Raw genomic sequence first — 27,988 nt, 5'->3', positions numbered from 1 at the left:
TGATAATAACGTCCGATAACAATGCAATAGTGTGAGATCACAGGAGTAATAAATGGATCACAAGTAGAAACAAGAAATGCATACAATAAACAGTGCCACAGACTGCAGATTTGTTCTTAAAGAATCCATTTCTTTCTTAAAGAATACAAATTTTCCATATTTGTATTTTAATGTCTTTTTAGTTCTAATTACCTTTATGAATTTGCTTTTATCATGTGTAGTGAGTTTTCAAGTCAAAGTATCTTCATTGGTCTCACAGATAAACAGTTAGACTCAAACTTTGGAAGACACAATGTAATGCAAGGATTTTGCATCTACATGGTCTGTGCTTGCTTTCTTAATTTTTACCTGTGAATTAATTGGGTTTTTTTTTGGGGGGGGTTGCCATGGATGCCCTTGAGCATAACAAACAAACGCCTCTTCTTAACATGCTCCTTATTTACTGATGCTCTGGATGGAGTTTTGATTTAGGAAGCCTTCTGTCTAAGTGCAGTTGTACAAACAGGGCACTAAACTAATAGGAATTCTTGCCTACAAACTGGTGCTGTTTACAGCTGAGACCCAGTTTGTAGGCAAGAAGGGAGAGTTGAGAAAGCTGCAGTCTGGTGGATCCAAGTCAATATTGAAATTGCCTACTTCCAATATAAATGTTTGATGGCTTTGTCCATTAGGAAGCCTTATAACCAGGTAGGTTGTAAAAATGAGGAAAGAAATGGGAAATGGGGAAAGACCATCCCTTATAAAGAGAGAATTTCTGTCACATGTTATGGTCAGGTTTCTGTCTTGATGTAAATGAGGTGCCTGATTACCCTCCTGGCTAATTCGTTTTTGCACCAAAACCAGACCAGCTTTCATAAGAGGTCATACAATCTCTGTTTTTTTGCAAATGCTCACAACTGTGATGTGCTTTAATACAATTACATCGAAACATCATTATTACCCATTTCCGTATGAAACATTTGGATTGATTTGGAAGAACACATGTACAAAGATGCCACAGCAGTGACACTGCAAACAAAATCATGCTGGATGGAGGTTGTTTCCCCTACCTCTCATTGCAGCTACCTTTCCTTTGTAATCTTGTGCTCCTTTGGTTTAGTGGACTGAAGGAAATCAGCGGGGGCTCGGTTTCTGAGATTGGAAGGGGAACTGCAAACATTTGTAGCCAGAAAAGCCTTCGTGGCAAAGAAGCCATGGGTCATGCTAGTGGAATGGCATTGTAGGATCTAAACCCTTGAGGATCACTGTGAGCATCCAGTGTTGCACTTGAGCGGAATCCTTACAAGTATACAATTAGCATCTGGACTTTTAGTGACTAACTTGGCTAGAAGTGTTATAATTGTAATGACTAATTTGTGGATACGTCAACTCAGTATGCAGGTTAAAAAAAAGGCTCATTACACTTTCTACTACCAAACCTTTCTCTTGACTGGTATAATGTCCATTCATTTTTGTATGTGTGTAAATTGGTGGCACAATGACTTCTGGAAATCTGTGCATAGTTCTGGACTGTTTCTGCACTGGTAACTTCACTGCCCTGGCTTCCATATGCAAGCACAAATCCAGGCCGGATAAGGTGCACCAGGCCAAATGCTACCCGTTGCGGACGCAGGAAGAGACAGAAAGGTAGCAAAGCCCCCACACCTCCAACAAGCCTGGCAGTGATATTTTTCTTTTGTGCCTTTTATTATGTGATCCTGGAACAAAGAAATCAGAGCTGCTGGAGATCTGGACATGATGCGGGATCATTTCTTGATGTTCCTGGCAGGAATAGCCAATCTTATTTTTTTAATGCTCATTGTGATGATGGAAAAGCTGTGGAGAGTATTCAACTCTTATCCTATCCCTCTGTAAAAATGAATTGTCCTTATATGGCACATAAGAACATCTTGAATGGCAGCTGAGTCTAATGGCCAAAGAGCCCTCTGAACTGAAAATTATGTACTGTGTAGTGTTCATCCATTGGATAAAATTCCAGCTTGCTGTTTTAGATGGTGTGCTGTAGGTGGCAGCAGAATGCTTTCACTGATGGCCATGTTTTCATTCTGTCTACAGCTGATTCAGCTAGCTGTGGAAAACTCAAAAGTTTCTACTGTAGAAACCATTGGAGATAAAGAATAAAGCAAATGGATTTTATTTATTTATTATATTTATATACTGCCCTCCCCAAAGGCTCAGGGCGGATATAACTACAATCAGTCTAAAGTTGACTGAAAATGAACTGAGTTAACTTTTGCACACATACCTCCCAGGCAACACCTCAGACTTAAAAATTCCATAAAATCTGTATTATCATCTGATAATTTAAATATATATATATACAAAATTAATTAACTCTCACCCAATCAGCGAAACCCTTTCAGGGCCATCACAAAAAACCCTGGTTGAGAAAGCCTGCCCTAAACTACTATCCAGCTGGATGAAGAGTCCTACAAAACCTAAAAGCCAACATTCTGATTTGTGTCCTTTTGATTGATCCTAATAAAATGTATTCCATGGCTTTTGTGTTTGGATTTCCTTTAATTAGCAGAGCCCCACATTGTATTCTTTGACACTGAATTGGGGAAGGAGGCAGAAAAATCCTGTTTTGCAACTGTGCTTCAATATGTTGCATCCCACTGCTAATCTCTAGAATTTTTCAAATATATTTTGCCCTGTCTTATTTAATTCAAGTGATCTATTCCTATCCTTCTGCTACACGCCATAACACTTCAACTCATTTCCTTATGTAAGGGCAATCCTATGGCTATCAGAAGACCTGTATTGGCTTGTTTCTCTTCAACTTGAACTGTGTTGGTTCTGTACTCATTCAGAAAATAACTGCAAGTCTCTTGCAGTTGCAGCTTGCTGTCCAACCAGATTTGTTTTAGTACAGCAGTAGGAAATACAAGATTTTAAAATTGTATTGCATTTAAGCTGGCTAATGAAATAATAAAGAGTCATATTTTCCTAGGGCAGAAGTTTTTGTAGACCTATACGTGTTGGAAAATCCTTTTCTTCTAGCTCAACTTTCCCCTTCTAGTGCTAATCTTCCCTTTGGTTAAAAGGAAAGCTGCTGTTTTAAAAGTGGTGTTAAAGAAGCAATAGTTACATTTTGCTGCATGATCCAAAGTTGAATGGATCTTAGGATTTCAGGATTTATTCATTTGTATCTCAATCAGGTTGGACTTCAAGCATTTTAATCTGAAGAATATAGTTTAACTTTTGGAAAGAGAAGGTTCCTGGCTGCTATAGATAAACTTCTCTCAGAAGTACAAGTGTATAATTTAACAGTCATGACCTAAGAAGTGTGGTGATGTTTTTTGCAACTTGCAACCTTGACAGGTTTCTGTAGATGAGTGCATAGCTTTAGAATGTTGAATTATAAGGGAGAGACAGCGAATGTTGCATCTTCTCAAAATATTTATGGTGTTTGTGTTCATGATTGTAATGGACCTGTTCTCACTTGTTAGAATGTTGTGACTAAGGAAGGGTCTGTTTTTCAGAGCTATCAAGGACAAGCATTATTAAGATAGTGAGTGTGGCACCAATTGGAGTGTAAATGCAGAATGGAAATTTAATTGTAATGTTGCTTTTACCAAGGCAGATTTTCATTGAGGCTTTCCAGTTCAGTAACTAATATCAGTGCAGATTCTTTTAATGAGGCTAAATGGTAAAGTACTTTGTGCTTTCAAAAAAATCCTGATGCATTATTATATAATGTAATATATATACTGATATGCAGGTTGTTAAACCTGTAGGAATCTTTAGTGTGCAGATTCAGATGTAGTTTGATATTTTTCCTTATAATGTTTATAAGTTTTTGCTTCAAGTTTGTGGGTTTTGACAGAATAACAGGAATGTAATTGATTGCAGAATCTTATCTTCCAGTCTTTGATGTTATTTAGACTTACGGTTTTTAGATTGCAACTCCAATCAGATCCTAGTGAGAAGATTGACCAAAAAGAACCCTGATGATTATTATTTTGTCTCTTCCAGGCCAGCCCTCCAGATCTCTACGTCGAAAGGTTTAACATAGCACTTGGAAAGTATATGGGAGCATTGCAGAGCATTGTGCCTCTTTTCATATATATGGTAAGTCCTTTGAACTAGTCTAATAGCATGTATGTAGGCAGGCACTGATGGTATGTAATAGTATGTAAGACAGGCACTGATGGGGTGCAGCTACTGCAGTGATCAGAAACAATAATCTGGGGGCTGATGAGCTGATTATTATTATTTTATTTGGATTTTATTTGGATGTAAGCAATTATGGCATGAATACTGTGTTGTGTTCTGTTGGCTGTAACTAGGGAGGAAGGCAAATGATACTTAAGTTTCTCTTGACATGAAGTTTTACCTTGTTGAAGCTTCATTAAGTTGAAGGAAAACTATCCTCTAGAACAGGGGTAGTCAACCTGTGGTCCTCCAGATGTCCATGGACTACAATTCCCATGAGCCCCTGCCAGCAAATGCTGGCAGGGACTCATGGGAATTGTAGTCCATGGACATCTGGAGGACCACAGGTTGACTACCTGTGCTCTAGAAGTTTCAGAGAAGAGAGCTTGCAGTTCACCCGTCCCCTTGACTTGCTAGGTTTCTAGTGCAAGCAAGACCAGTCAGTCCTGTAAATGTTCACCTGCAGTCTCAAGTCATACAGCCGAGAACAAGAGGTTGTATTCAGGTTGTCGCAACAAACAAAGTGAAGGTTTGGGCATGAACATGACAAAGTTGTTGAGTTTATGTACCTTGGGGGGGGGCATGCTGGTATTTGTTTCAAATCAGAGATCATTAATCATGAGACTGGGGGGGAGGGGAATTGAGGCATGCATGAACATAATAACAAGCACAAGACTCAAGACAGAATTATTGTCTATATGTGTATTGCCAGCAATATTCACTGTGACTATTCAGAAGTAGAAGAGTTGATTTTTATAACCTGCTTTTCTCCACCCTAAGGAGTCTCAAAGTGGCTTCCCTTCCCTTCCTCTTTCCATAACAAGCACATTGTGGTGGAGCTGAGAAAGTTCTGAGAAAACTGTTACTTGGCCCAAGTCAGCCAGCAGGCTTAATGGGATTAGAGTCTACTATCTCCAGATTAGAGTGTGCTACTCTTAACCCCTATACCACACTGGTGCTTTCAGAACAGCTGAATTGTATTAACTCAACTGTTTCTTTGTCTCATAAAATGACCTTGTATTAAAATGATATCAGATCTTATTAGGAATGGTTGTTTTTACAATGTCCACTTCTTTCGTTGTTTGAAAAGTAAACAGCAGTCTGTACATTTTGAGAATACTATATCCTTGCTTCATAGGAATGCATTATGCTCAAATCTCTGGTTTTCTTATTCAGAAAAAAGTAAGTGGTGAATACTGGGATTTTTTTTTTATATACTTCCAGCACTTAGGAAATGTTTGGCCCCAAGGTGCATTTCAGCTCATGGAAGGAGCCCCCTCAAACAGTGCTAGGGCATCCTTGGATTCACTCTGAGGCAAATTATGTCTGTATCTTTTTCTGTTTCTTTACATTCTTGTGTTTAGGAAATTTGAAGAATAGGCTTTTCTACCTTGTGATAGCCCATTCAGAGAACTTGCTTCACTGTCACCACATTTCTTGTTTTTCAGTCAAAAAAGCAATTGTGGAGTAGTTAGAGCTGGGAAAACGTAAATAAAATCTTTCTCCCCCCCCCCCCCCCCATCGTGAGATTGAGGACAGCTGCTGATTGCATTCTGGATTTGAGCTTGGAAATGATAGACAGTAATTCCAGAAAATAAACTAAAATGACACCTGTGATGCAATAATGTTTTGAAAAGTAAGAGCCAAGAAAGGATAACTGTTTTGAGAAACAACATGAGTTGGCAGACTTTTGCTGAAACTCTGGTAGAAGTATAGGAGTCTTAAGCACAAGGGCTTGTTTATGCAGTGAGCTTACTTATTTTAATAACTCTGACTCACTGAAAACCAACATTTGCAATGGTAAGGCCGTAACAAAGCAGTGTTTTAGTTCTTGCTGCTTGTGTAAATATGACATCAGAGTTGCTTTTTGGTATACCTGATCCAAGTCCATGCAAGTAGAGGCTACAGATTTGCACAGAGAAAGCATGTGGCAATACCATAATTAGAAGTCTTATGACTTAAGAGTAATTATATTATTTAACACTACAGATGCCTTTCCATGTAGATGTCAGCTCAGAAGTTCCACTGTCTCCAGTCTAATTTGTCTAGAAGAAAGAATTTTACTAATGCTGGGCCATCTTCCCTGGCTTCATGTTTGTTTCTGTGCTGATCTCAGAAAGATGTGTTTTAGCCTGATGCCTGTCAGGTGAGTTTTAAGAGGAAGGACATTCCAAAGGTGAAGCCACCACAGAAAATACCCAGTCACCAGTCATCACCTGCTTCACCTCTGAAGGTATGGTCAGAGAGATCAGGATTTGAGAGGCAGATCATACTCAGGGAACTGGATATGATCCTTCGGGTTCCCTGGCCCCAAGCCATTCAGGGTTCTAAAGATGAGAACCAGCATTTTGTATTGTGCCCCAAAACGGATGGGTAACTAGTACCAATCTTAAGCATAGGGGTGATATGATCACTATAGTCCTGATGTTAGCTTGTCTGCTGCCTTTTGGACTAATTGAAGGTTCTAAACTGTTTTCAGAGGCAATCCCATGTAGAGAGCATGACTTTTGTTTGGCTCAGTTGGCCTGCTTGGGCCGTTTAAGCCTAACACCAGAACAGGGTGGCTTTTACCCATCAGCTGTTAAAATGCTGCAAGCCATTTAACATGTCTGTTTTGCTGTCCCTTGCTTCCAAGTGGGGGGAAGTGAAAACTGGCTTACAGTCATTTCAGTAACAGTGGATGGATACATCTGCCCCGCAGTTTTGCTGAAATAGCTGTAGTCCATTTCACCATTTGGTTTTGGGAGTGGGGAGAAGCACAACTGACCGATGAAATGGTTACAGACATTTAAACCTAATAGCCTGGCAAGTCTACCAATCAGATGGTAGGTTTAAATGACTGTGAACCATTTAACCCATCTGTTTTACTTACCCCTAATTCCAAGCTTACAATTGATAATTAAATCCAGATGTCAACCTTTATGAAACTGGCCATTTCCCCTCACTTTATTCTCCCATGGACAAATTTCCCACCGTAGACAGAGGAAACACCCCCAAATGATACAAAGTCTCACTATAACTTTCTGCCCCATGCCTTTCCTCATCACTGTAGACATTAAAGAGGAGAGAACAAATAAGAAGCAAAGATCCCAGAGAAGAAAGTTGATGAAAAAGAACAGCAGAAAATTAATTTGGTCAGAAAGAGAGTCTCTTCCTGAAGCTGTTGTTGCAAGTTCCCTACCTTTCCAGGCAACCTAGACACGTGTACATTTTGCCTTGTTTCTCTGTAATGATGAAAAGGGTTACAGACTTAAAAAAAAAAAGAAAGTTGAGAATTCAGAGGGGGCAGGGCATATTTCTGAAGAGACATTGACACCATATACCCCCGTGTGTCACTATGCAACTGGCCTTATGGAGTGTATCTTATGTTACTATAGGCAGGACGAATAATCTCTACCCCTTAAGCTTTTCCTTTGGTTTCAGTGCTCTACCTAGCAGCCTGTGAGCAGTTTCTAGGCCACTTAGTTTGCTGACACACAAGCGTGGGCCTACATTTCCTATTATTCCAGCCTACCTATGGTTACAAGTATTTCTGTGTGAGAGCCAGAATTGTGTAGGCATGCAATGAGATTCACAGGCAGAATAAGCCATTAATGCATGGTATTTCAAGTGGAATGGAAGGGAGGGCACTAGGAAAAAAGATACTAAATCTGGCATCCAGTTCTAATGGAGGTGGATTTTGGAGTTTTTTTGGTGGGGGTGATCATTTGGACATGAAATTGGGGTCACTGTGGGTAGGTAGGTAGTTGTGAGTTCCTGCATTGTGCAGGGGGTTGGACTAGATGACCCTGGAGGTGCCTTCCGACTCTATGATTCTGTGATTCTAGATGAGTGGATTGCCTCATTTGCCCTGATGTTGCTCCAAGTATTTTCTGAAAGGATTTAAACAGTAAGTTGTAAAGAAATGACTGGGCACTACAGCATTTAGTTGACTATTTAGATAACATTTAGTAGCGAATTCACTACATTTTGAGTATGACTCATTCCCGTCATGAAGTTGAGCTAAAAAAGGGTGTAACCTTCAATTTTGAAAGGCAGTTTTTGTGTACTCAAAATGACAAACCTTGTATTTCTGACACTTTTATAGCAGGCTGTTTGCTGCCTAGGGGATAACAGATATGATGTGGTGGTGTTTGCTTTTAAGTTACAATGGAGCACCTCCTTGGAAACCTTCAAGCAACTTCACTCCTAACATCTGTTCAGTTGCATTTGATTGTAGAACAAGAAAGAAATGACAGCATTTAGTAATGCTGATGTTTGGCAAGTATCATAAACTTTTGTCTTCCACATTTAAATGTAAGAGGCCCTAAATGGATTTGGTAATGTATATCAGCAGGTGATAGCTCCTAAGGAAAATCTGTTACCTGCTCTATCTGCTCTATCTCTAATTCCTAAGATTGGTGCTACAGTATTTTATAAAGTAGGAAAAGTGGACATCAGCTGCAAGGCAAGCGTCTTCCTAAGCTACACCATTGATTCAATATTCCCTCTGTCAGTGAGCAGCTAGAAGCTCAAGTTTGGGATGGTAGAAGCTGGAGTTGTACATTTCTAATTGGCATTTTGTTTTCAGTGCTGTAAAATAAATCCTTTTTGACTAAAGTTATTGAGCGTTATAATAGATCTGAGTTGAATTACTCCTGCCAAGCCAAAATTCATGGTTGCCAGGTCTGCCCAGTTGTCTTTAGTATCATGTTAAGCTTTGGAATTCCTGAGCACTGCTGTGGTGATGTCCTCTACACCCCCACTCACGTGTTCCATGCTCAGAGTGAGGAGGGGCATGTGAGGTTGTGACCAGGATAAACAAATGTGTCATATCCTGGGCTTCTGTTGTGGTCCTAGAATTGGCAGTAGTAGGAAGTGGTGATGTGCATCTGAATATTTCCAGTCCAAATAAATATCTGAAAAATAGTGTACTATTTTCCAGATATATTTGATTATCTAAATAGTATCTCCTTGTTAAATTGGTTTGAAGTGGATTTTCTGCTTTGACATTGGTTGCATTAGGCTTGCCACATTACCCTCTGGTTTTCCTGGTATCCCCTGGTTCTGCATTGGTTCTGTTGGGCTTGTTAGCTCTGTTTGCATTAGGAGGCTTTTGGCTAATGGTTGCTTAGCTTGCTTTTGTGACTTTGGCTATTCTTTGCCCTGGAGAAAGTATTGAATTCACTTGAGGGTTGTTCAGTGGATGGGCACCCTCAGCTCTGTTGTAGTTTTGCAGTTTTGATGCCATGCATGGAGCCAAAAAATGCCAACCTTGTGTACTGTACTTATCCCTAGTCCTATGAATTTGCACACAAAATTACATTTTTAGATGGAATGGAATGAGTGGCCTCATTCAGTCATAACAGATTATAATTTTGCTGTTGGGTTCAAGTCTCCAGTTTCTGCACTCCTTCCTCTCCTTCTTCCTTGTAGACAAACCGTATGAAGTATGGCTATGGTTTTCAGTTCAGGTGTGGAGGAAAGTTGGAAAGCAAAGCTTGCCAGCTCTAACATTATGGCAAAACCATGGCTTGTCACCAAACAAAATCATGGACATGGAGTCATAATACAGGGTGGAAAAGGGGACTTTGCATGGATCTGAACATAAAGAGTCTCTTCTTGTCTAGAATTTATGAAGGTGTAGAAGAAAGTCTTTTCCTGCAATTTTCCAGTGATCCTGTTGACGGAGGGAAAGAGAAGACGCAGCTGTCTCTCATAACCGCAGGAAGGAGAACCGTGTTGGACTGTTGATTTTTATAATGATGCTTAGCTTGGAAATACGTGATGGAAGAATTAGGAAATGTATAGAGTGAATTACTCTTATTCCCTAAATGTGGTTGGATGTGTAGAATATGCTCTTTATTGTGATTCTGTTACTTAACCAAAAAGAATACATGCGTGGGAGCTATGTTTTCCTCTTTTCCCTGCCTTGTGTCCTGCTATTGCTACCTGCTATACTTTTTTTAGAGCCTCTTGTGGCGCAGGGTGGTAAGGCAGCCAATATGCGGTCTGAAGCTCTGACCATGAGGCTGGGAGTTTGATCCCAGCAGCAGGCTCAAGGTTGACTCAGCCTTCCATCCTTCCGAGGTTGGTAAAATGAGTACCCAGTTTGCTGGGGGGTAAAACGGTAATGACTGGGGAAGGTACTGGCAAACCACCCCGTATTGAGTCTTCCAAGAAAACTCTAGAGGGCGTCAGATATGACTTGTTGCTTGCACAGAGGATACCTTTACCTTTATACTTTTCTTCTTAGTGCAGTTCTGATACCATAATTGAACTGGACTGGAGGCAGGTGGTATCTTAGCACAGTCGGGATAAGGTGGAGGAAACCTTGTCTTCCCTTGCTCCCATGTGCTCTTTTTCATTGTAATGAAATACATCTGTTTCCCCCTTTTATGTGAGAATACGGACCAAACATAAATGCATGGTTTAATGATTGTATCTACTTTAGCCTTCTGAAACAAGCTTATTCTTATTTTTTTTAAACATTATTTGTAATTAGATTCATAGGACTGCCCCTCTCAGCCCAGCTGTCTTGGGGCATGATGTTAAAATGACACAAAATATGCAGTTAAAATGCCATAAAATAAGAACAGAATATTTAGGATTCGAGAGCAGGATTTTCAGTTCAGACTTAAGTTCCAGAATCTCTCTCTTAGGAACCTCCAGCTGCTTGCCTTTCTTTTGTTTTCTAACTGTATTTATTGTAATAAAATCAGAGTCCAGTAGCACCCTTAAGACCAACAAAGATTTATTCAGGGCGTGAGCTTTTGAGTGCAAGCACACTTCGTCAGACTATGATCTTCTTAAATGACAGGGAATATATAGCAAAAATCAATTCTGTTACATCAGTAGACTGTGTCACAACCAAATATTTGGTTGTATTTGGTTGTGACACAGTCTACTGATGTAACAGAATTGATTTTTGCTATATATTCCCTGTCATGTAAGAAGATCATAGTCTGACGAAGAGCGCTTGCACTCGAAAGCTCACACCCTGAATAAATCTTTGTTGGTCTTAAAGGTGCTACTGGACTCTGATTTTATTGTGCTACTTCAGACCAACATGGCTATCCATTTGAATCTGCATTTAGTGTGTGGTTCATGTGTGCTAATGCAGGAATGTCTTTGGTTTTTGGGAATGGGTCGAATAAGAGGATTTTGTTTTCATACCCTACTTTTCACTACCAAAAGAATGATAAACGGGCTTACAATCACCTTCCCTTCCTCTCCCCACAACAACCCTAGGAGGTAGGTGAGGCTGAGAGAGGACTGTGACTGGCCCAGGGTTATCCAGCTGGCTGCATGTCGAAGAGTGGAGAATCAAACCTGGTTCTCCAGACCAGAGTCCACCACTCTGTGAACAATGCTTTTTTCTTTGAGAAAGATCACAGGTCTACGTGCTGCTTTCATTCCAAAACACTTATACATCTTTGCTTTTCCTTTGCTTTTCAGAATAAATTTTACATAGAAACAAAGCTTAACCGTGACTTAAGAAATGACCTTATAAAACTGTTTACGGAACATGTTGCAGAAAAGCACATTTACAGCCTGATGCGTAAGTAAACTGCTCGGCTTTACTTTTTCTAAAATTCTAAGGCAATGCGATTCTCTAGTGTTGCAGTGTTAACAAGATTTTGACATGTATAAATGGAAAAGCAGAACGCGTTAAAAGGCAAATTATGTAGAAGCACCATTCAGATATCATTTCAGAAGTGCTTAATTGGAGGTGGCATTTAAAGGTCAAATGATGGGAGCTGGTGATTCTTGGTATGTTGGGGGAAACTGAAGTGAAATTGCGTCTGTATTCATATACATTATCCTTGCGAGTATAATGTAGTAGAAAACTTGCCTTGCTTCAGAGGAGACAACTGGCATCCTTCACCGAGTTCACTTTAATTATGGTACAGTGTATTTGGTATAGCATTTAGCTTTCTTTGTGAAAACTAACTTCTCATAACCTTTAAAGTTTCCCTATACCAAAGACTCATAAGAAGTAATGTCCTTTGAAAAAGTTACTTGCAAAACTGTTTTTAAAAATACAAAATAGTACATACTCTCTTTATCCCCTATAACTGAAGATTGGATCTAAAGGTGACAGTGACAATATGATGACACCCAAAGGTTTGTAATGTTCACCAGGTCATTGGTCACATCCCCTGTAAATAAGAGACTGGTGCCCTGGCATTCTCACTTGCTGCTGGACTCACACATCTGCTAAAGTTGCATGTTTATTCCCTTGTTCCATTATGGCACTGAAGTGGGACATGCTACCACACAGAGCTGGGTCCTTCTTGTAGGAGCCCTAAATAAATAACCTAAGCTGAACCTCCCCATTTCACTGGAACTATTCAACCTGATTGGGAGCTAACCAATAAAGAAGGATGAGTGGGTTAATCTCTGGTTGATTAAGAATACGTATTTCTGTAAGGAGTTGCCTTCCCTTCCTTTTTACTTCAAGTGATAATTTAATTTCAGATGTTAATTCTGGTATTCTAGGCTTGGTTTAAAGGAGACTAGCTGAATAGCCTCAGCAGTTACAGGAGGAATCTAATTGCTTGTTTTCTTGTAGGAAAGGCCTCTGTAAAGAATGTGAGAATTAGTATAACATTTTGGATTTAGTTTAAAATTGGACCCTCTGTTTCTGACATTCTAGCTGTATTTAAACCCTAACAGCAGTTTGTTTTGTTATTTTTTGTTTTGCTTTCCTTTTTCCACTTCAAAAACCTTCATAAAGTTGTGCCTTATTTGTGAATTCGCTATCCCTAGCCCCTGGTATTAGTACTTTAATCTATTCTATAGGCATGATAAAGTTTAAAAGTTATTTTACTGTGACTTCAGTTTTAATCCTTGTCCTTTTTTGATCATTTGTCCAAACCTTCCCATGCTGTAGTAAAACTAGCCAAGAACCTCTGAGCTGTTTAGAACTATAATTACCTAGAACTGAATAGTTTGAGCAGCTACAACATAACTAAATTGAGAACTACACCAGAAAATTAGAATTAAAACTAGCTACTTCTGAGTAGTTTAGCTACATCTGAGTATCTTGAGGAATGTTGGTACCAAATGTTAGTACTGCCCCATCCCTCTGACACTGATGCTCTGCAACACTAAGCTGATAAACAACAAAACCTCTACCCTGCAAACCTACTTTGCAGAACATAGAGTGGACCTGGCATGTGTGACAGAAACCTGGGTCAGGGAAATCAAAACAGTCGCCGTTAAAGAGCTAGCTCCGCTGAGTTCTCCATCAATTTTGGACTGCGGGGTGGGGAGGAGGGGTGGCAATCCTAATCTCAGAGGAGTTCTCCTTCAGGGCTTCTTCACATCTTCAATCCCAGGTATTGAATGTGTTGGCCTCAGGTCGGGCTCAACTGAGAGTACGGCCATCTTGCTGGTATATCACATGCCCAATGCATCTCCAGATGCCCTGCTAGCCCTGCCGTCAACGGTGGTAGCCTGGACCGTACAGTTCCCCAGCATATTAGTTCTTGGGGACTTTAATGTCCATGCCAAGCTGCTGTCCTCTAGAAATGGGTTGGACCTGGTGTCAGCCATGGCAACATTAGGGCTCTCGCAATTTATTGTTGGCCTTATCCATCAGGCAGGCCACACCCCAGATCTCATTTTCAGCGTGTGTTTGAATGTGGATCTGGTCACAGCAAATGCCATGCCATGGTCAGACCACTACACCCTGAATGCTCAGCTAAGGCTACCATCCCATCCTTGGGTGACAAGCAGATTTAAACGGAAACTTATGGATCCAATTGGATTTCTGAATGCTCTGCAGGACCCGGTGCCTCCTAGCACTTCTCTAAATAGTCTGGTCAGTGACTGGCATGACAGAATGCTGGCCACTGTCGATGAGATATCTCCCCAATGTTTTCTCTGCCCCTGTGTCAAGCGAGCCCCTTTGTACACTGAGCAGCTTCATGACAAGAAATGGGAACTGAGACAACTAGAGTGAGTTTGGAGGAAGACTCATAACAAAGCTTCGAGAACATCTTATAGAATACAGATGAAAGCCTATGAGATGGCAGTGACAGACAGACACTTTATTACGGCCATAGATCAGCATAAGATGATGTGATACATCTATTAAAACCAGAATTTAAAACATCCTAAAATACAGTTATACAAAATAAAGCATGCAGTAAGAATGTATACAAACACAGCACTCCAGTTCACTTGGTACAGACCATTCTATTGCGAATTTTCATTGCTGCTGCACAGAACCTGCCAACACTATACGTTGGGTCATTATTTGTGTCTGTGAGCAGCAAAGAAATGTAAAATTGCCCTGGACACCCTGGAAATCTGCCTAGCAGTGGTAGAATTAGACTAGTTCAGATGTCATTACAGTATTGACATTGAAAGAGAGTATGTTCCACGGTTTCTAAATGTCCAGATACACAGGGGCATTTCCTTTTGAGATAGGGTATTTTTCTTTATCTTCCTTCTATTACAGCTGAAGGGAAGACGTTACAGCATGCTAAATTAAAGGCCTTCCTTTGACTAAGTACTTCAAGTTTGGCTAGGTATGTTACAGGGATGGACAAATATCTATGAAAAATAGGTTATTAGCTAGATCTTGTTGGTGTTCTATGTCAGTTAATTTCTGCTTAATGGTTTCTCTATCCCATACTCAGCAGGAGAGAACCCCAAGAGTGCAATTTTAGTTCTCACACTTCTTGCCATAAAGATTGGTAACCATACTCATTTGTTAGTGGAGCAAGGCCACGAAGGAAAAAGGATAATCTAAACCAATAATAGAGCCTCTTGTGGCGCACAGTGGTAAGGCAGCAGAAATGCTGTCTGAAGCTGTCTGCCCATTAGGCTGGGAGTTCAATCCTAGCAGACCGCTCAAAGTCGACTCAGCCTTCCATCCTTCCGAGGTCGGTGAAATGACTACCCAGCTTGCTGGGGGTTAAATAGTAACCACCCCATATTGAGTCTGCCATGAAAACACTAGAGGGCGTCACCCCAAGGGTCAGGCATGACCCAGTTCTTGAACAGGGGATACCTTTACCTTTACCTTAAACCAGTAATATAGAGGACTCAGCCATACCCTAGCCTCCATCTTCATAAATCCTGTCTCAAGTCTCAGGGTAGCATTGGAGGCACACTTTGGCATTTGAAGAGCAGATCTTAAAATTTTAGATTGAACACTCTCCAAAAGTGCAAGATTAGAGAAGGGACCCAACTGTGTGCCATATAGTAGTTGTGACACTGACTTTGCTTCAAACAATTTGAGTGCTGCAGGTATGTAGTGTCTACCTCTTGTTCTTAAAAAATTAAGAATGGCATTTGCACTTTTCTGTGCACTACTGGCCACATAGATGGTGAAGTCAGTAAAATGCAACTTTTACTTGAGTACCATCATGTCTGTGAACTCACACCCGGCACAATTGTTGAGGATAGCTCGGTTTCTTACTACCCTGGAAGAAGGGCACCAAAACAATAGTCAATCAGATATCAGCTGTGAAGCATTTGCGAGTCATTTTGCAGGCAAAATCTCAACACTCCGTGATGACCTCCCTCTAACCTTAGACACTGAATGTGAACTGGAGACCCTTTGGCCGTCTCTGGAAAGGACACTGAATAACTTCAGATGACTTGCGCTGGCTGAAGTGGACAGAATGTTGGCAGCAGTGAGACCAACCACATGCTTGTTAGACCCCTGCCCATAGTAACTGCTAAAAACATCCGATCCCACATCCGGCCCATCCTCCACCCTGATGGACAACCTCCATTGCCAGTTGGACCGAGGCAGATCAGCACTGCTAGTACTACTAGATCTCTCAGCAGCATTCGACACAGTCAACTCTAAGCTTTTAGCTCACCACCTTGCCTATGCTGGAATATGGGGGACAGCCCGTCAATGGTTGATCTCCTTTCTCCAGGGTTATAGACAGTGGGTAGCAATATGAGAGAGATCAAGCCTCTGCCAGCTTACATGCGGAGTCCTGCAAGAAGCAGTCCTCTTGCCAATTCTATTTAACATATACATGCACCCTCTTGCCCAACTGGTATGGAAGTTCATCCTGGAATGTCATCAATATGCAGGTGACACCCAGTTCTTCCTCCTGATGGATGACTGCCCTGACTCTTCCCCAGAAGCATTAGCCAGCTGCCTAGAAACAGTAATGAAGTGGCTCAAGTGCAGTCTGAAACTTAATCCTTCAAATAGTAGCTCACTCCTTCAGGAACTTGTGTGTGATCCTGGATGGTTCCCTCTCCTTCCCTACAAAAGTAGCGTGGCTGGCATTCTATCATCCTTGCCAAGCCAAACTACTAGCATCATACTTTGCCCTGGAGCACCTAGCCACAGTGAATCATGATATGATCACCTCTAGACTGAATTCCTGCAATTCACTCTATGCAGGCCTACCGTTAACCTTGATCTGGAACTACAGCTGGTCCAGAACGCAGCGGCCAGGGTCCTCACAGGAACACTATGGAGGTCCCACATCCGGCTCATCCTCCAACAACTGCAGTAGCTACCAGTTAATTTCTGGATCAGGCTTATGTTTCTGGTAATCACCTTCAAGGCCATACGTAGTGTGGGCCCAGTGTACCTGAGGGACCACCTCTCTGCCTACACCCCTCAAAGAGTTTTGCACTCTGCCACCTCCAACTGGATAGTGATCCCTGGCCCCAAGGAAGCCCGCTTGACTTTAACCAGGGCCAGAGTCTTCTCTGTCATGGCCCCCACCTGGTGTAACAAGCTCCCAGAGCAGGGCCCAAACGGAACTAAAAGAATTCTGCAGGGCCTCCAAAAGGGAGCTCTTCCTCCTGGCATTTGGCTGAGGTCAGCCAGAACCCACAACACTTGCTGGGCTCCTGAACCTCCCTCCCATGGATCCATACTCATGAATTGACCAACAATTGGTTTATTTGATTGTTATTCTGTTAAAATATTGTTCTCTTTGTTATTACTATTATCATTATTGTTATTTCTGTCTGATGTAATAACTGAGTTTGATGTATTGTTGGTCTGTGTTTCATGTTAACTGCCTTGAACCTCAGATGAGGGTGGTATACAAATGTAATAAATCAATAAAATCAATCAATCAATCAAAAAAATATTTTAGCTTTTTTCTCTTAGCAAATATTTATAGAATTTTAAATTAAAACTTGGGGGTGTATACATTGCAGAGCCCCCTCTCTCATTACTGAATACCTATTCTGACCTTGAAAGCCCTTCTTAGTAGAGTTGCCAGTCTCTAGGTGGGGCACGAGAGTTCCTGGAGTAGAAACTGATTTCCAAACTTACCCTACTTTTTGTAGGATGGGAGTTCTAGAACCATTAAGAGTACCCTCTGACTGTTTGGTGTCCAAGGCCAAGAAACCACTCAGCTGGTGGTGAAGATCCTGGTGAGGCCTAGGATATAAGGGGGAGGATTTAAAGACATGTAGAACAAAACATATCTAATATTTCATAGGTCAAAATACACTTCTCAATCTGTCGTTTTTGTAAAAAAACACTGTGGATGATACACAATAACAACAGATATAGAAATGCTTCTTTAGCAGTAAAACTTGGTCTTGCCACAACTCCTGTTCTTCTTTGATGTAGGTTTTGATTCCAGTGCCCTGAATCCTCTTATGATACCCATGTTGGTATGGGCAACCTTACAGCAAGCTCTCTGGTAAAATGAGAAATTGGGGATGATGAATTTGTTGAAATGATTTGCTTTTTAATTGGATTGCATATTGGAAATCCTATTCGCTTGACATTTCCATTAAGCTGTATTACCAGTGTTCACAATGATTTTCTAGTTGTAAAGTTGCATCTACTACACATTTGCCTGGAAGCATACAACAAAATAGGATGTTGGTGAGCTAATTTGACATTCGGGGGAGGGGGGGGGCTCAGTTTTCTCTGACTTAAAAATATATATTTGAAAATTAACATTTGAGAACCAAGCTAGAGCTAGCTTTGGTAGCATGGTAGCTTTTTACCTAATATGTGAAAAGTGCTATTTTCCTCACCAGGTAGTCTTTATAATGTGTTTTCATATAAATGTTAATCATCTCCCAGGGAAGGAAACTGGTTTCTGCTGTGCCATGAACATATGCTAATTTGCAGGAAGAACTAAAAAAGACATGCCATAAAGTAAAAAAAAAAGATCAAACCATTACAGATTAGTTTTAGCACCTTATTTATTTGTTCAATTTCTATATGGCTCTTTCCTGCAAGTGTGTTTTGGGTGGTTTACAATAAATAACAATGTAGATAACACCCATACTCCACCCCCCACACTCTTTTAAATTCCCTCCACTGGGCTAACCATACTGGGGGGGGGGGAGGGGGAAGAGGCTTGTATCATTCCCAGACAGCCATGGCCTCAACCATAAGCCTGGTGGAAGAGTACCATATTACAATAATCTAATCTGGAGGTCCCCCTTCAAGGATCGCTGCCTTGTTGTGGCAAGGGGGCTTGCGTAGTTCAGTGAAGCTATGAGCTATGCCGTGCAGGGCCACCCAAGACGGACAGGTCATAGCTGAGAGCTCTGACAAAAGGTGATCCACTGGAGAAGGAAATGGCAAACCACTCCAGTATCTTTGCCATGAAAACTCTATGGACAGTTCCAATAGGCATAACGATATGACGCTGGAAGATGAGCCCCTCAGGTCGGAAGGTGTCCAATATGCTACTGGGGATGAGCAGACGGCTAGTACGAGTAGCGCCAGAATGAATGAAGCGGCTGGGCCAAAGCCGAAAGGACGCTCAGTTGTGGAAGTAACTGGTGGCGAAAAGACAGTCCGATGCTGTAAAGACTTTTATTCCATAGGAACCTGGAACGTCAGATCCATGAATCAAGGCAAGCTGGACGTGGTTAAACAAGAAATGACAAGACTGAACATCGACATTTTAGGAATCAGTGAACTAAAATGGACAGGAATGGGTGAATTTAATTCAGATGACCATCAGGTATACTACTGTGGACAAGAATCTCGCAGAAGAAATGGAGTAGCCTTCATAATCAATAAGCGAGTAGGAAAAGCAGTCTTGGGATACAATCCCCAAAATGACAGAATGATCTCAGTTCGAATCCAAGGCAAACCATTCAACATCACAGTGATCCAGGTCTACGCCCCAACCACTGCTGCTGAAGAGGATGAAGTTGATCAGTTCTATGAAGCCCTACAACACCTTCTAGAAGCAACGCCCAAAAATGATGTGCTTATCATCATGGGGGATTGGAATGCTAAAGTAGGAAGCCAAAAGATAACCGGGATAACAGGCAAGTTTGGCCTTGGAGTACAAAATGAAGCAGGGCACAGGCTGGTAGAATTTTGTCAAGAGAATACAATGGTCATAGCAAACACTCTTTTCCAGCAACCCAAGAGACGACTCTACACATGGACATCACCAGACGGTCAACACAGAAATCAGATTGACTATGTGCTCTGCAGCCAAAGATGGAAAAGTTCTATGCAGTCAATAAAAACAAGACCAGGAGCTGACTGTGGTTCAGATCATGAGCTTCTTGTTGCAAAATTTGGGCTTAAATTGAAGAAAGTAGGGAAAAGCACTAGGCCACTCAGGTATGAACTAAATCATATCCCCGACGAATACACAGTGGAGGTGACAAATAGATTTAAGGAATTAGATCTGATAGACAGAGTGCCTGAAGAACTATGGATGGAGGTTCGCAACATTGTACAAGAGGTAGCAACTAAAACCATCCCAAAGAAAAAGAAATGCAAGAAATCAAAATGGCTGTCTGAGGAAGCTTTACAAATAGCTAAGGAGAGAAGGGAAGTGAAAGGCAAGGGAGAAAGAGAAAGATACACCCAACTGAATGCAGAATTCCAGAGAAAAGCTAGAAGAGATAAGAATGCCTTCTTAAATGAACAGTGCAAACAAATAGAAGAAAACAATAGAATTGGGAGGACCAGAGATCTTTTCAAGAAAATTGGAGATATGAAGAGAACGTTTCATGCAAAGATGGGTATGATAAGGGACCAAAATGGTAGGGATCTCACAGAAGCAGAAGAGATTAAACAAAGGTGGCAAAATTATACAGAAGAACTATACAAGAGCGAGCTTAACATCCCTGATGACCACAATGGGGTAGTGACTGACCTGGAGCCAGACATCCTGGAATGTGAAGTCAAATGGGCCTTAGGAAGTCTGAGCAACAATAAAGCTAGTGGTGGTGACAGCATTCCAGTTGAACTATTCAAAATCTTAAAGGACGATGCAGTAAAAGTGCTACACTCAATATGCCAGCAAATTTGGAAGACTCAACAATGGCCACAGGATTGGAAAAGGTCAGTTTACATTCCAATTCCAAAGAAGGGCAATGCCAAAGAATGTTCAAACTACCGCACCATTGCACTAATTTCTCATGCTAGCAAAATTATGCTCAAAATCTTACAAGCTAGGCTCCAGCAATATGTGGACCGAGAACTTCCAGAAGTACAGGCAGGATTTCGAAGAGGCAGAGGAACTAGAGATCAAATTGCCAACATACGCTGGATCATGGAGAAAGCTAGGGAGTACCAGAAGAACGTCTACTTCTGCTTCATTGACTATGCTAAAGCCTTTGATTGTGTGGAACACAACAAATTGTGGCAAGTTCTTAAAGAGATGGGAATACCAGAGCATCTTATTTGTCTCTTGAGAAATTTATATGCAGGTCAAGAAGCAACAGTGAGAACTGAACATGGAATCACTGACTGGTTCAAAATTGAGAAAGGAGTTCGGCAAGGCTGTATACTGTCGCCTTGCCTATTTAACTTGTATGCAGAGCACATCATGAGAAATGCGGGATTAGAGGAGTCACAAATTGGGATCAAGGTTGCAGGGAGAAATATCAACAACCTCAGATATGCAGATGATACCACTCTAATGGCAGAAAGTGAAGAGGAACTAAAGAGCCTGTTGATGCAGGTGAAGGAGGAGAGTGCAAAAGTTGGCTTGAAACTCAACATCAAGAAAACAAAGATCATGGCATCCGGCCCTCTCAATTCCTGGCAAATAGAAGGGGAAGAAATGGAGATAGTGATAGATTTTATTTTCCTGGGCTCCAGGATCACTGCAGATGGGGACTGCAGCAAAGAAATTAAAAGACGCTTGCTCCTGGGGAGGAAAGCTATGGCAAATCTAGACAGCATCCTAAAAAGCAGAGACATCACCCTGCCAACAAAAGTGCGTTTAGTCAAGGCTATGGTCTTCCCAGTTGCAATGTATGGCTGCGAAAGTTGGACCATAAGGAAGGCCGAGCGTCAAAGAATTGAGGCTTTTGAACTCTGGTGCTGGAGAAGACTCTTGCGAGTCCCTTGGACTGCAAGGCGAACAAACCGGTCAGTCCTAGAGGAGATCAGCCCTGACTGCTCTTTAGAAGGCCAGATCCTGAAGATGAAACTCAAATATTTTGGCCACCTCATGAGAAGGAAGGACTCCCTGGAGAAGAGCCTAATGCTGGGAGCAATCGAGGGCAAAAGAAGAAGGGGACGACAGAGAATGAGGTGGCTGGATGGAGTCACTGAAGCAGTAGGTGCAAACTTAAATGGACTCCAGGGAATGGTAGAGGACAGGAAGGCCTGGAGGATCATTGTCCATGGGGTCGTGATTGGTCGGACACGACTTCGCACATAACAACAATCTGGAGGTGACCATTGCATGGATCTTTGTGGCTAGTTCTTCTGATGTTTTTCATCCAGAGTAGGCTGCTAGTACTTTTGCCTGCCAAATATGGTAGAATGCCTGGTGCACTACATTTGTGACCTGTGCCTCCATCAACAGGAAGGCACTCCAGCAAGACAGGGAAGATGTGCTTCCTCCACTGGCCCCTTCTTTCCCAGTCATACAAGAGTATAAAAAGGACGGTCTAATAATTAAACCAAACAGAGAAAAGTATCCAATGGCAATACAATAAATATATTCATCAAAGAAAGAAAAGTGTCCTTTTTGTAGTTTTTCTTATCTGTTTATTCTGTAGGACTTCTGTCAAAATGGAATCCAGGTGTAATATCTGTTTTCAGTGAGATTATTTCATCAGTGACAAGTCCTCTGAGTCTTCAATATTTTTATCAATTTTATAGGTATCAAGAATTTAAACCTTATATAATACTGGCCACAGGTATGGGGCCATACGTATGGGGATACCGGTCTGTATTTATTAGATTTTTATACCACCCTCTCATACGGCTTTGAGGGGTTGAGCCTCAGGCACATCAATCAGAGGCATCCTGCCACAGCCTCCAGACAGTTTTTGTAAGGGGTACACTCAAGCTTCCAATGTGAATTTGCAGCATTTTTTTTTTTAGTAATTTAAAGGTTACTATCAAGACAAAGTTCCATTTATGTACTTATTCTGTACAATTGTAACTTGAATGGTAGTACTAAGTTGTTTCAGGATTGGGCCTTACTTTTAGGTAAAGAATGTTAATGGTTGATTTACATATACATAATGTAGAAAAATGGCTAGAGAACTTTTTCTGCTATCATTAGAATTTGAGATCACCAGTGAAAACAGAGAGAACAAATGGCTTTATACAGTACATAACTAGCTTATGGAACTCACTAACATAAAATATGGTCAGTACTATTTACTTTGGTGGTTTTATAAGGGCTTAGAAAAAATCATGGGAAGTTAGTTTAGTGACCAGCTATTAGCTATCAGACCTGAATTAACCTGTTTGATTCAGAGACAGTGTACCCCTGAATACTCCCTGCTTGTGGCCTTCTGAGCAGCTATGATTAGCTACAATGGGGAAAGTATGCTGGTAATTTTTATCCATTGTTGTTCCTCTATATATTTATGAAACAGCTTAGGGGGTGGGACGTGTCCGGCTGTCCAAGTTGGAATAGGGCCAATCAGGGTGCAGCCAGCTTTGCCCTGATTGGCCCTGCCCCTGCAGCTCCCGCCCTCTGTCCCTAGACTCTAGCCTCTTTGCTCTCAGACGCCTCAGTGTCTGGAGCCAGCAGCAGGTAATGGGAGAGGCCCTGGGCAAAGGATCGTGGTGGAGGGCCTCCTAACAAGGGCCTCTTGGTCTACTAGGCTGGACCTGCTGACAAGGACCTCCCGGCCTGCTGATTGCTCATTAAGGACTGCTGAGGAGCTCTGTCCCAGCCCTGCTAACGAACTGCCCAGCCCCCACCCACCCCACTTGATCTGGCTGTGAGCTGCTGCCCAAAGCCACCTTAAGCTGCCTGGCTGGGGTCCAGGTGAGGGGACCCTTTCAAGGCCCATTGTTAGGAACGGGCTTTGAAGCTAGTTAAATAAATAAGTTAATTTTTGCAGCTTTATACCATAACAACCATAATAAGCAAAAATAAACAATTACAACAAGTATAGTAACAGGCAATAATTGAAATAAATTCAGGCTAAAAATATTAAAGCTTACCACAAAAGTTAAAAAAAAAAAAATAGCATATAGTTGTACAGATATACAGTATATCAAGATTGGATCAGAGAAAGATCTCTTCCTGATGGACATGGATAGTAGTATAAACGTGGCTACCTCCAGTGTAACTGTTGGAAATACATCCACCAAAAGCAACTTACTTCGGTCTTCATCTGAACCAGAAATGCAAAACAGTATTTGATTCGGATAAGGTCGAATAGAATCATAAAGTGGACAGTATAGCAGATAATGTTTGGGGACTTCTACCTGATTCATATGGCATAAACGTTTATCTAGTGGGAGACTGTTCAATCTCCCATATAAGTTAGCCAATGGAAAGGTTTGGAAACAGGCCCAAGTAAAGGCCTTTTTTATTGTCGCTTTGACTAAATCATTAGGATAGCGGGAGAAGCATCTATTAGGCTTTAGCCTAGGGTACCATACTGAACATTTTGATATATGTACAAAATCATGAAAGTATGCTGGACTACATTGTTATGATTTGCTTGCATTAAGAGGTTATAGTTTTCTCTGCCATTATATAGTTGAGCTACAGAACTGGTATTCAAATAAAGTATTGAAAAAGACAGAAACTAAAGGCTGCAGATAATTAAAACTACTGGTTTTCTTTATAAAGCTCTATGTCATGCTTCAGCCAGGACTTAGCAAGGATAAGGACCAAGTGTGGAAGGGCCCAGTGTGGCCAGCACAGAAGCAGCAGATGTCGAACAACAGGAGGAGGAGGTGCAAATATGCCAGATCTTAGTCAAAAGCTGGTGCAGAATAACCTCTACCTCCCAAGCTCTAGTTCAGCAGGTAAAAGCCAGTTGTCTGTTTCCAGACCTCTGCGATTACCTGCACCATTAGAGATACGCAAGAGGAGGATATGAGCAGAGCTCCAAGCTAAAAGAAGAGTGAGCCTCTTGGCTGAACACGTTATCTGTTGAGAGTGATGAAGAGTCATTGCAGGAGTGTGTGGTCACACCCCAGTTCCCCAAAGCCAAGTCCACAGACTTTAGAGAACAGGGTGGCACACGAGAAGACAAAACAGTTACAAAACCCAAGAAGACAGATAGTCTATCCTCCTTGGCTGGTAGTCTGCCACCACCTCTGAACGGGTCCCTAGGCGTCCAAGACACTACTGGCTTGACTTGGTCTTAACTTTCAACTCATCTGATTTTATATCGTAAACATTACAAACATCATTTTCAAGGTGTTATTTTAATATACCCATGTTATCTAAATTTGATTTTAAAAGATTAAAATACTAACATCCAGAAAAACTGTTGACAGTTTAAGTTCCTGCTGTGCCATAGCTGAAATAGGAACTGTTTGAAAGATTCTTATTAACACAAACTGGAATGTGTCCAGAGGAGGGCAACAGAGATGGTGAGGGGTTTGGAGACCAAGACGTATGAAGAAAGGTTGGGGGAGCTTGGCCTGTTTAGCTTAGAGAGGAGACGATTGAGAGGGGAATCTGATAACCATATTCAAGTATTTAAAAGGGTGCCATATGGAGGATGGAGCACAATTGTTCTCTCTTGCCCCAGAGGGACAGACCAGAATGAATGGGATGAAATTAATTCAAAATAAATTCCATCTAAACATACAGAAGAAGTTCCTGACAGTTAGAATGGTTTCTCAGTGGAACAGGCTTCCTTGGGAGGTGGTGGGTTCTCCATCTTTGGAAATTTTTAAACAGAGGCTGGATAGCCATCTGACAGAGAGGCTGATTCTGTGAAGGCTTAAGGGGGTGGCAGGTTACAGTAGATGATCGATTGGGATGTGAGTGTCCTGCATAGTGCAGGGGGTTGGACTAGATGACCCATGAGGTCCCTTCCAACTCTATTATTCTATGATTCTAACACAGTAACTTTTAAGATCTGTTCGTTACAGTTTTATTCCAATCTTCCTCCATAGAATTCATGGGTTCTTCTTTCCATCTGATTCTCTCAACATCCTTGTGCTGTAGTTATGTTGAGAGTGACTGACCCAACAACATCAATGAGCCACATTTCTGGCATTCTAGTCTGGCCTTATGACCACTGGGTAGATCCAAACCCAACCCATATAAAAGACTGAGCTATGTCTTCATAGTATGCCATAAGTAGAATGCAGATGGAACCTCAATGGCTGTCTGCCGAAGGTGGTTGATGGTTTAGCAAAGCCTGTGCTAAGACTAGAGTTATTATTGTTAATGTCGCATTACTGCAACTGACCAGTGAAAGCAAACTCATCTCTTATTATGCTGAAAATTTGTTTATGCAGCCTGCATGAATTGCTTACCTCTTCTGCAAAATGAAAATATTAATGTCTCCCTTTCTGTATATTATTGTGAAGCTGTCATATGCTGTAATCCTAAATGACTCTGAGAAACACTGAAAGGATAGATATAAAGATCTTGAAAACTCTTAGGCTGTCATCCAAAAGGCCACATGCAGTGATTCACAGAACACCTTGCTTCTTTCTCCTCCGTTCCAATTTGCTTTTCGGTGCTGGGAAACCTATGAGAAAACTTAATATTTGTTTATTTAATTAGTATTCGAGGCCTCTCCTCCTCACAAGTGGGCTTAGGGCAGTTCACAACATATATGTTAAATACAATCCATTATAAAATCACAATTAAAATAATATTAAAACTTTCAAATCTCCATTTCTATTCACTGCTCAATCCGCTTCTTCCCATGATGTGTGAACAGTAGGAATGACCTGGAAGTGAATGGAGGGAGGTCCTTAGGTTTTATTGACTATATACTAGCAAGAAAGCCCATTACAACCAGGAATACAATGGGCGCTAGGACCCAGGGGATACCGGCAGGCGCAGATCTCTCTCTCTCTCTCTCTCTCTCACACACACACACACACACACACACACACACACACACACACACACACAGCAGGAGCCATAGGAGGTAATCAGGGAATCAAGGCCTGTTTGCAGTTTGTCTCTCTCTCTCCCTCACAGCAGGAGCCATAGTAGGTTATCAGGTTGTTTGCAGTTTGTCAGGGCTCTCTGTGTCTCTTTCTTAGGTGTCTCAGAGCAAAGTGGCTAGCGTCCAGGGAAGGGGGGAGGAGCTGTAGGGGCAGGGCCAATCAGCGTGCAGGCAGCTTTGCTGGCTGCACCCTAATTGACCCTATTCCAACTTGGACACCCCGGATACGTTCCACTCCCCCAGGCTGTTTCACAAATATTAAGAGGAACAATGGATAAGGATGTGTTCTGGCCTCAACCAAATGCCTGGTGGAAGAAGGCTGCTTTGTAGGACCTGCAGAACTTAGTAGTCTCTGGCCCAGAGTCTCAGCTGGCAGCTTGTTCCTACAGGTTGGGGCTCTTGCTGAGGCCAGACGCACCTCTTGCAGTCTAGGGACCACCAACGTATTAGCATTTGATGATCTTTAAATCCTTATGAGAGCAGACTAGGAGAGATCAGTCCTTTAGGTATGCAGGGCCCAACACTCATTATGGCCATTTACTTCTCATTTCAAGAATGAAGAGTTGGTTCTTATATACCACTTTTCTCTTCCTGAAGAGAGTCTCAAGGCGGCTTACAGTCGCCTTCCCTTTCCTTCCCCCACATCAGACACCCTGTGAGGGAGCTGAGACTGAGAGAGCCCTGATATCACTGCTCAGTTAGAACAGTTTTATCAGCACTGCCGCGAGCCCAAGGTCACCCAGCTGGCTGCATGTGGGGGAGCGCAGAATCAAACCCGGCTTGCCAGATTAGAAGTCTGTGCTTCTAACCACTACACCTAGCTGGCTCTGAAGATATAACATTTTATAATAATTAAAACACTAGTTTTAATAGTCCTAGACACAGCCACTCCAGGTCAATTCTAATCAACGTAACTGTTTGGCATCTCTCTGCATTGGAAAGAGATGTGAAATGTCCACAAACTGTGAAGGTATGGGGACAAAATGTGCCTGGTTTCTCCTCCTCTGCATCCTGCATTGTTTCTTGAGATGGAGTAGAAGTAGACATTTGGGGAAATTGAAATATGCATTACTTACTTTCTAATCACATCTAAAACCTACTTCAAGAACATAACATGCATTGGGTTGGCTCCAAAGATTGGTTTCAGTTCAAGGAAGGCACTTCCAACAACAGAATGGAACTTCTTTGTCTTCTATGGAAGCCAAGTGAGCACCACAGAATGGTCCTGTCTTCCAGGAGCAGCATTTCATGGGCTTGACCATGCTGCAGTGGGTCAGGGGAGGCAGAGAAGTTCTGTTCTGTTGTTAGATTGCCTTCTGTTAACAAAAAACTTAGTTTGGATCCAACCAGTTATGCACATTCATCATCACAAATTGTACTGCAGTATATTCATGAAATTTAAATATTTAAAACCTTTAACCAAACAATTTCAAATATTCCCAGTATTGAAGATGGAACAGTAAACTGCTGGACTGTATGGGGAAAAAACATGTCTTAGGGGTTTACCTCCAGCTGTGAGAAAATAGGATGGGGGAAATGTAACTGGCGG

The 27,988-nt window shown here is 41.6% G+C and overlaps 1 protein-coding gene across 2 annotated transcripts in view; it reads left to right on the top strand.

The window, feature by feature from the left end:
* The window catches only part of CACUL1 (CDK2 associated cullin domain 1), a 62,734-nt gene that overhangs the window by 13,257 nt on the left and 21,489 nt on the right, over positions 1-27,988 (top strand). For both annotated transcript variants that reach the window (XM_077349902.1, XM_077349903.1), the window contains exons 4-5: positions 3,979-4,074; positions 11,596-11,698. In XM_077349902.1, coding sequence (XP_077206017.1) covers positions 3,979-4,074; positions 11,596-11,698 — 199 coding nt within the window. The remainder of the gene's footprint in view (positions 1-3,978; positions 4,075-11,595; positions 11,699-27,988) is intronic.

The sequence above is a fragment of the Paroedura picta genome, chromosome 8 (genome assembly GCF_049243985.1).
Source record: "Paroedura picta isolate Pp20150507F chromosome 8, Ppicta_v3.0, whole genome shotgun sequence".
In the NCBI taxonomy this organism is placed as follows: domain Eukaryota; kingdom Metazoa; phylum Chordata; class Lepidosauria; order Squamata; family Gekkonidae; genus Paroedura; species Paroedura picta.
Note: the sequence above shows the minus strand (reverse complement) of the source record. Positions and strands in the feature narration are given on the sequence as shown.